General features: G+C 38.8%; 1 protein-coding gene across 1 annotated transcript; it reads left to right on the forward strand.

Moving 5' to 3' along the window:
• The first annotated feature begins 3,229 nt into the window (after positions 1 to 3,229).
• npbwr2b (neuropeptides B/W receptor 2b) lies at positions 3,230 to 6,511 on the forward strand. The gene has a single exon (XM_046057044.1). The coding sequence runs from the start codon at positions 3,440 to 3,442 to the stop codon at positions 4,445 to 4,447; it is 1,008 nt and encodes a 335-aa protein (XP_045913000.1). The 5' UTR covers positions 3,230 to 3,439; the 3' UTR covers positions 4,448 to 6,511.
• The last annotated feature ends 3,265 nt before the right edge of the window (positions 6,512 to 9,776 follow it).

A 9,776-nucleotide genomic window follows, 5' to 3' on the forward strand; every position in this document is an offset into this window, starting at 1 on the left:
ACACAATCATGGGGAAGACTGCTGACTTGACAGCTGTCCAAAAGACGACCATTGACACCTTGCACAAGGAGGGCAAGACACAAAAGGTCATTAATAAAGAGGCTGGCTGTTCACAGAGCTCTGTGTCCAAGCACATTAATAGAGAGGCGAAGGGAAGGAAAACATGTAGTATGAAAAAAGTGTACAAGCAATAGGGATAACCGCACCCTGGAGAGGATTGTGAAACAAAACCCATTCAAAAATGTGGGGGAGATTCACAAAGAGTGGACTGCAGCTGGAGTCAGTGCTTCAAGAACCACCACGCACAGACGTATGCAAGACATGGGTTTCAGCTGTCGCATTCCTTGTGTCAAGCCACTCTCAAACAAGACACAGCGTCAGAAGCGTGTCGCCTGGGCTAAAGATAAAAAGGACTGGACTGCTGCTGAGTGGTCCAAAGTTATGTTCTCTGATGAAAGTAAATTTTGCATTTCCTTTGGAAATCAAGGTCCCAGAGTCTGGAGGAAGAGAGGAGAGGCACAGAATCCACGTGTAAAGTAAAGTCCAGTGTAAAGTTTCCACAGTCAGTGATGGTTTGGGGCGCCATGTCATCTGCTGGTGTTGGTCCACTGTGTTTTCTGAGGTCCAAGGTCAACGCAGCTGTCTACCAGGAAGTTTTAGAGCACTTCATGCTTCCTGCTGCTGGCCAACTTTATGGAGATGCAGATTTCATTTTCCAAAAGGACTTGGCACCTGCACACAGTGCCAAAGCTACCAGTACCTGGTTTAAGGACCACGGTATCCCTGTTCTTAATTGGCCAGCAAACTCGCCTGACCTTAACCTTATAGAAAATCTATGGGGTATTGTGAAGAGGAAGATCTGATACGCCAGACCCAACAATGCAGAAGAGCTGAAGGCCACTATCAGAGCAACCTGGGCTCTCATAACACCTGAGCAGTGCCACAGACTGATGGACTCCATGCCACACCGCATTGCTGCAGTAATTCAGGCAAAAGGGGCCCCAACTAAGTATTGAGTGCTGTACATGCTCATACTTTTCATGCTCATACTTTTCAGTTGGCCAACATTTCTAAAATTCCTTTTTTTTGTATTGGTCTTAAGTAATATTCTAATTTTCAGAGATACTGAATTTGGGATTTTAGTTGTCAGTTTTAATCATCACAATGAAATGAAATAGACATTTGAAATATATCAGTCTGTGTGTAATGAATGAATATAATATCCAAGTTTCACTTTTTGAATGGAATTACTGAAATAAATCAAGTTTTTGATGATATTCTAATTATATGACCAGCACCTGTATATTATAAAATATATTAACAGAACAAAACTGTAACAACACTAAAGAAATACTTACAAAAATACTTATAGGTACTAATAGTATATTTAACATTTATTTGATATAATTACAACTATTGCCACCTACTGTTAACAAAACGTTTTGACACCTACCAAGCTCCATCTGCCATTAACTTTGACATCTCACAAGCATCTACAAAAGGAGAGTAGCCAAAGTACATTTTGACAGACATGTGACTTCTTGTACATTACAGAGTTGAAGTGCCACAGAAATATCCCAAACTAGTGCTTACAGCAGCAGCAACAGCAGCATTTTCTTGAAAGATAGGTTCTGTTTAAGCGGACAGCAGAGCCTCGCGGCCCACACGATTGACACGGGGATCTCTGAATGACGTCAGTCGGTGGTGCTGCCTTCCAGGAGTGTAGAGGAAGAGAGAGAGAGAGAGAGAGAGAGAGAGAGAGAGAGAGAGAGAGAGAGAGAGCGCAGCAGAGGCTGGAGAGCAGCTCGTCTCCCACAGAGGTAAGACCGGAGGAGAGTGACTTTACCAGGGACACAGATGACGGTAAACCCGCCTGAACTCACTTTATGAATCTGTCAAATACTTTCTTGCTGCATTACATTTTATCGACTGATTATACAGCAAGTCGTCTTAGCTTACATTTCGTAGGTAATATCTAAATATATACGTATGTTACAAGAGGACAGTGAAGAGTGATGTTTTATTTTATTTTACAAAAGTTGTTTTTTTATTTATATATTTTTATAAATACTAGGCTATATACGTTCTTTTTTAAATTTGCCCCACATATCTGGTTGTTGCGCATGGATTTATATGGAGTTATTTTCTTATGACTACAGGACATATGATGCATGACTAAATCAAGTTGCTTTGATTGGGTAAAGTTTTGTTTGTGCTGTGTATTTATGATACATGTCCTTTAGAAAGAGAAAACCCGGTTAACAGTTGAAAGTGGGATCCAAAAAAAAACTGGCATTTGCGTCTTTTCATTGATTTCAGGCTGTTGGCAGTGAAAGCTGCACATTTTGTCCATTAAAGTGCATTCCCTCTATCTCCAGTGATGTTTAAAAGATGTACCGGTCAACTAATTAATGTCCATATCTCTCTGTTGTCCAGATTTTGATATGCGCCACTTGTGCGTAAAACCCTGGCACCGTCTCCAGAACGCGCAGGAAGCACCGAGAGGAAACACCGCCACCCAAATCATTAAAAAACATCGTTAACCTTCTCGTGGACACGTCCAATTTTTAAACACTCTTTTAAAAACATTTTTAAAAATTTGGAACCGGAGGAAGAGAGAATCGGAGGAAGAGTGGAAGGAAATCTTGTGCTAGGACCGTCCCAACATCGGGAGACAGAATATGATTTTCACGCCGACTTCATGAAGGAAAACTTAGGGAATTAATTCGAGTGGAGACAAAGTATCAAATGTTTTTAAATAATTGGAAAATCAACCCTGAAACTAAACTGATAGATGTTGAGTGAGCATGAAGCAGAGCCTCGGAGCGTTTTCACATCAAGGACACTCCACATTTCAGATTCACATTTCACCGCGGACTAACCCTCCTAGAGTGAGAATTTTTCGGAGAAAAACCATTTGACAGAATTATTATTTATGCATATGATTTCCTTACATCATTCTGTAACTGTCTAGTAAGTATTGAGGTAAGAGTGCACAGTTTACATAAATTCTTGCATGTCTTTTTCATCGCAGAAACTGAAACAGAGAAATTACTGACCCTATTTTAAATAGTGGACCTGCTGTTACCTTCTCAGTAACATGCTGTTTTTCCACTGACCTCCAATTGGGAACTGTTGCTCTAAATACTGGTCTCTTCTCTATTGTCTGCTAGTGGTCAGAGGCCAAGCTCCTCACTAATGATGTAATTGAGAGTGGTCCCACTTTAACTTAACCTGCCCAACTTTTTAGGCTCTATGCCAATTTACTGATGTATCCTATGTGAGAAGATGTCTAAAAATGAAGACAAATAAAATATTTTCCTCTATCTTGAATTCCCTCTAAAACAACAAATACATTTGTTTGAAATTGGTGGAAATTCATCTCACAATGCTCAGAGACTCTTAGTTTGCCAACGTCCGTATAACTTTCTCTTCAAACATGGAGAATGTGTCTATCCCCAATGGTGCACCACCAGTCTGTAATGACTCTGTGGACTTCTACTCCCTCACGACAGGAAACCTCACTGACCTGAACTGCACTCCTCCTTACTTCTACGCTGACCTGTATGTCATTTTACCGGTTATCTACTCTGTAATCTGCGCAGTGGGATTGACAGGTAACACGGCTGTCATCTATGTGATCCTCAAAGCCCCCAAGATGAAAACAGTAACCAATATGTTCATCCTGAACTTGGCCATTGCAGATGATTTGTTCACTTTGGTGTTGCCAATCAATATAGCTGAACACTTGCTTCACTACTGGCCTTTTGGTGAGGTTTTGTGCAAAGTCATCCTTAGCATTGACCACTACAACATCTTCTCCAGTATCTATTTCCTGACAGTTATGAGCATCGACCGCTATCTGGTTGTTTTGGCCACAGTGAGGTCTAAGCGCATGCCTTACCGCACCTACCGTGCAGCCAAAATCATTTCATTATGTGTCTGGATCCTCGTTATCCTCATTGTCATGCCTTTCACTGTTTTTGCTGGTGTCTACGTCGACCCAAATGATGGGAGGAAGAGCTGCGTGCTCAGCTTCCCCAGCCCTGAGAGGTTGTGGTTCAAAGCGAGCCGGATCTACACACTCATCCTGGGCTTCGCCATTCCAGTCTCAACCTTCTGCATATTATACACCATGATGCTCTACAAGCTGAGGAACATGCGACTCAACAGCAATGCCAAGGCGCTGGACAAGGCCAAGAAGAAAGTAACCATCATGGTGTTTATTGTCTTGGCCGTCTGCTTGTTCTGCTGGACTCCGTTCCACCTCAGCACCATCGTGGCTCTGACGACGGACTTGAGGACCACACCACTGCTGATTGGGATCTCTTACTTCATAACCAGCCTGAGCTACGCCAACTCCTGCCTCAACCCGTTCCTCTATGCGTTCCTGGACGACAGCTTCAGGAAAGCCTTCAAGAAGATGTTGGAATGTAGACCTGCCTGAATGTACCATAGTACCACACATGAAACCTGTTGCAAAGGTCTGCAAAGACTTACTGAGTGAGGACAGACTGTGATGGAAAAATTAGATGGGAAGGATTGAATCAAATCAAATCTGAATTCCTCTGAATTGATTTGATTGGTTTGTTAAAGCTGCACTAGGCAATTTTGCACATTGTTTGCACATGATATATTTTATATATCTTTAATATATAGAAAGCATGTAAAATTATTCCTTTAAACTGCACAAAATGCAACATTCACGTTAATGAGACTATAAATCCTTTAAACACACACACAGTAAACCAGAACATTTGTGAGTTCAGATTCATCTAGACAGAGAGCTGTCTGAGTGTCACTTGAGTTTAAATGAATCACTTCCTGTGGTTGGAGAACTTGTGCAGGCACACTTCAGTCTAATGCATTTTATGAGGGAAAAGATTATTTTCTTTGTCACAGCTGGACTGTTTGTATTTTTACAGAATTTGCCTAGTGCAGCTTTGTATGGCTCTAAAAGCAAAGTGAGAGATGTTGACAGAAATGGGCAATATAGCTTGACATAGGGATTGATATTGACATAGGCATCGATTCTAACTTTGCTTAACCAGTTCTTTTGATTACACAAGACAATAATGGTATTAAAAACCAAAAGCATGTTATACTGGACATCTGCTATGTGGAAAAAAAAATACAGTTAAACACAATGTCAGTGACTTGCATTGTGTCAGTTAAATCAATGTCATGAGAATATTCAGGGTTTAAGGGTAACAGGATGCATGTCAGGGCAATACAGATATTTGTTCATAAATTGTTACAAAATTGGTTGGATGACTTGAGAATTTTTTGTGATCATGTATGCAAACACTTAATCTGCCTTTAAATGATGCTGTGGTGTTTTGAGCAAAGTAATCTCAAAAGAACCAAATGATACATTTTGGGGATTACCTGAGGTTTTAGACTTCTGTTTGTCAGGTAAACAAGCAGATTGCAGAGGTCAATTTGCTAAATATCACCTGAACAATGAATAAAATGATAGATTGTTTAAATGATGGCGCTGCATAGATGAAGAATGAAGTTCTGGTAAACATTGTTTTTCCAGAATGTATATGCAGCATTTAAGAAATAAAAAAGGAAGCTTACCAACCCTGACAACAGCACTTAATACAGGCTTGGGGCAGGAGGGCTATGTAAAGTGTAATGTGCATTGTAATGTGCGTTTCTCTTCATGTCATTATTTTTTGTGTGCTCTAGTCGCCCCCTGTTGTCAACAGGGGGGTGTTACCTGAAACTGCAGTCAGACATTTGGTGCAAAGACACCACTTTATAAACATTATGTACAATTTCCCCTTTTTTCCATGGATATTAGTGAACATGGTATCTGATGTATAATTTCCACCTCATAATGAAGTCAATTCTCAGATGTAAAGATTTTAAATATTATCTGCAATCCATTGAGATTTACAAACATACTGTGCAAAATTAGCATCTATTTCCATTTTGTGTCCTTGAATCACAGTTCAGAGTTTAGTTTGCGCAGCTTAAATCACAAAGTCAATGCAAACTTATGTATTTTATGTGCAAAGGGGAAAAAGAGGGGCTTATTTGAAGCATCACTATGTAAAGCATGATATCAATCAAAGAAGATACATGTAGGTAAGACAAAAAACATTTCTATGCTTAAGAGTTTAAATATGATTTGATAAGATTATTTATTTACAGTGGTATTCCTAAATGTGGTTGTTTGCTGGGCATTTGTAGGACTTGTTGACTTGATGCATTTACATGATGCATGAATATATTTAAAAATTGTAATTAAATAATGATTTAACAGTTTGACCATCATGTAATGTGTCTGAAGCTTACTCTGGGTGCTTAAAAGTTGCACGCAAGGGAATTACATACTCAAATTTACTGTTGAAAGGTTTCTAGACAAGCAAAAATTCCTAAGAGTAAGAGTCCTGGCACAAGATCTATTTTTCAGTATAAACTCTTAATTTCAACTTAAATTTTACTGTAATTTTCTTTTAAGGCTGCACCATTCTATCAAACAGAAACAACTTAAAACTTATATGCATTTTACTAGAATATATCCTATATATCTGGTGAATTGAGATCTAAAAATCCTTGCTTGTCCAAACAACACAAGTTTATAAAGAGGGTTGTATGGGCTGCAAAAAGTATTGTGTTCAATGATCCATTTTGATGATTCATATTCTGTTAGAGAGGTTTCTGTCTTCAGTGTAGTACAATTTAACAATACATAATATTATAGTGTAACAACAGACAATTTTACATACTATTCTCTTTTAAACATCATAAATCATTACACACAATACCAGTGTGATTCATTTCAGCATCTGATGACTATAAATTCAGCAAAACGTTTTTACTGTTGTAGATGACATCAGCTTGCAGCAGCAGCTCTATACTGTGTGTCCTACTGTAAATAGCTCATTTAACTGTACAAAGGGATGTATAGTGAAATCATGATTAAAAAAAAAAAAGTCTTGTTAAAATTTGAGTTGAAGATTATAAATCATTGTCTTGTATGCAGCCTGTAATAAGAATCACAACTCATTTATTTGTGCATTTTAGAAGTCTTTCATGTCTGTCAATACCTGCAAATGACTTGATAAATCTAAGTTTATTTTCCCACTGGTATCCATGTCCTGTTTTTTATATTTTAGAATCAAATTGTTTTATTTGACAATTAACGTGCATAAAATTGTTTTCATGGGATTTATTCAGTCCTGAAGGAAAAAGTATCAGTATTATCGATGGTTGTCGTCAGGTTCACTAGAGAGATTCTTTACATGAGCGACTACTATCAGCCATCACCTGAAGGGCAGCAGGATAGATTAGTGTTTGGAGCTTCTTGTCAGTAAAAGGTCACAGATTCAATCACAACAAGAGCCTGTTGTGTGCCTGATGTACTGCTGAGCAGTCCAGTGGCTCTAAATGCACTAGGAAGATGATGCAGAGTAGCAGACGCTACAGTGAGATGTGAGCATTTAAGCAAGAATAAAAATGAATTATAGTATAATATTAATAAACCAGCAGCATTAATCAGCATTTATTATTATATCACCATTAATTAAAATGCAAATAAAGAGTGTACTCTTAAGCCTACCTGTAGCTACCTGCTCACAATACGACAGACAGAAAGTTAGTGATTAGCTGGGGAAGAAAGTGAAAAATCTAGATGCTAAAGAGCCAGATAGTTTTCTTGGGAATTAGTGGAGACCTAATCAGAGATTAATCTTTCCACAATTAATTGATTGATGAAGTTATTTCCTGTATGCCATAGAGCTCCATTGTTGTCCAAAACTATTAAAAAACAACACACCAATTAGCCACACAACACTATCACACTGAATGTTCCTTGAACAGACCACAAACACACAGTCCATCCATCCATCCATCGTCAACCGCTTATCCTGCGTACATGGTCGCGGGGGGGCTGGAGCCAATCCCAGCTGACATCGGGCGCAAGGCGGGGTACACCCTGGACAGGTCGCCAGTCCATCGCAGGGCCCAAACACAGTCACTGTAGTTTATTTTGATTCAATCCCACATAAACTGTCCTATTTACTAGAGCACCAAATGTGAATTACTCCCCCACTAAAGATAGTCCACAACAAATGCACTTCTTTCTGATTGACACACAGCCACCATTTTAGGAAATCAATTTAAACAAATTAAACTTTATCTTTGTGGTTTATTTCTTCAGTAAGAGTGCCACAGACACTTTATGTAATGCCCTATACTTTGTTCCTTACCCTTGTGACCATTAGTTAAAGCAGCTTTAATTACAGATTCAATGCATGCATTTGGTATGTTTTGTGTATTTTATTTTCTTGTTTTATGTTATTTATATATATATATATATATATATATATATATATATATATATGAAACACAGGTAAAATAGTTAAAGTCTGATATTTAGTATACTTAAATACACTTAAAAATGGTGTACTCTATTGAAAACAAATAGCAGTGAATTACATTAACAGTTTAATTTAATTAGAGACCAAAAGATAGTGGATATTGCACTTAAATTTGCAAAGTGGCCAGAAACATGGTTTTAAGTGAATGAAAATGTTTATATAAATTATAAACTGTTTGCTAACAAGTCATATCAACATTAACAAGGGTAATTTTAGTATTTTTAAACATGGGCCCTATTTTCACATATTTTGAAGTCGAAATGACTAATAGGTTCAAAAGGTTTTGGAATTAATGCATCCATCCATCTGGGGTAATTGCGCTTGTCAAAATTATGTCCACAAAAAGTGCTTCTTTTTGCCACTGGCTTGCTTGATACACAAACTACCAGAATTATATAACTACTTATCCTCATTACTCATTTGAATTAAATTTCAATCATCAATATAAACCTGTTAAATGGGTGGCGCGGTGGTGCAGTGGTAAGCACTGTCACCTCACAGCAAGAAGGTCGTGGGTTCAAACCCCAGTTGCCTCGGCCTTTCTGTGTGGAGTTTGCATGTTCTCCCCGTGTCTGCGTGGGTTCTCTCCGGGTGCTCCGGCTTCCTCCCACCGTCCAAAGACATGCAGGCTGGGATGATTGGTGACCCTAAATTGTCCGTGAGCGTGAGTGGTTGTTCGTCTATGTGTGGCCCTGCGATGGACTGGTGACCTGTCCAGGGTGTACCCCGCCTTGCGCACGATGTCAGCTGGGATTGGCTCCAGCCCCCCCGTGACCCTGTACGCAGGATAAGCGGTTGACGACGGACGGACGGACGGACGGATGGATAGATGGAACCTGTTAAATGGATTTATAAGTATATAAGTGTATTTATAAGTGTTGAAGTTAAAAGGGACCCCAGCAGCTAATAAGATCAGACAGACACTTTGCTGCAATGTGAACGTTAAGGGTTTTATTCAACCCCAAAATTTGAAAAAAATGCTTTTTGGTTGTGGTGGAAATTCAGCTGTTTGAGTGAAACTGACACATAACTTAATGCATATATGAGTACATTTGCATTATGTGTATGTGTGTGTTTGTCAGAAAAAGACAATAATGGAGGAGCGACTCCAAGTGGTCTATCTATCTATCAAAAATTTTAATTTCACGGTTTGTGATAAGACATTATTTTCACTAGAGGGCAGAGTTGGTCCATGTTGATCCTCCTTTTGTGTCACCTCCTGTAGGTAAATTCATTCTGTCTAATATTTTGACTGTAAACACAACAACATAATATGTTTCGCTTGTTGTCACTTCCATATTTGAATAAAACATCAATGGATTAAATAAAGTTCCAAACAAAATGTGGGAACAAGTGAAACTACTAACTGAGATGATTTTCCAG

The sequence above is a fragment of the Micropterus dolomieu genome, linkage group LG08 (genome assembly GCF_021292245.1).
Source record: "Micropterus dolomieu isolate WLL.071019.BEF.003 ecotype Adirondacks linkage group LG08, ASM2129224v1, whole genome shotgun sequence".
In the NCBI taxonomy this organism is placed as follows: Eukaryota; Metazoa; Chordata; class Actinopteri; order Centrarchiformes; family Centrarchidae; genus Micropterus; species Micropterus dolomieu.

Excerpts from the sequence above, each read along its gene's own strand:
- npbwr2b (XM_046057044.1), top strand. The coding sequence starts at position 3,440 with ATGGAGAATGTGTCTATCCCCAATGGTGCACCACCAGTCTGTAATGAC.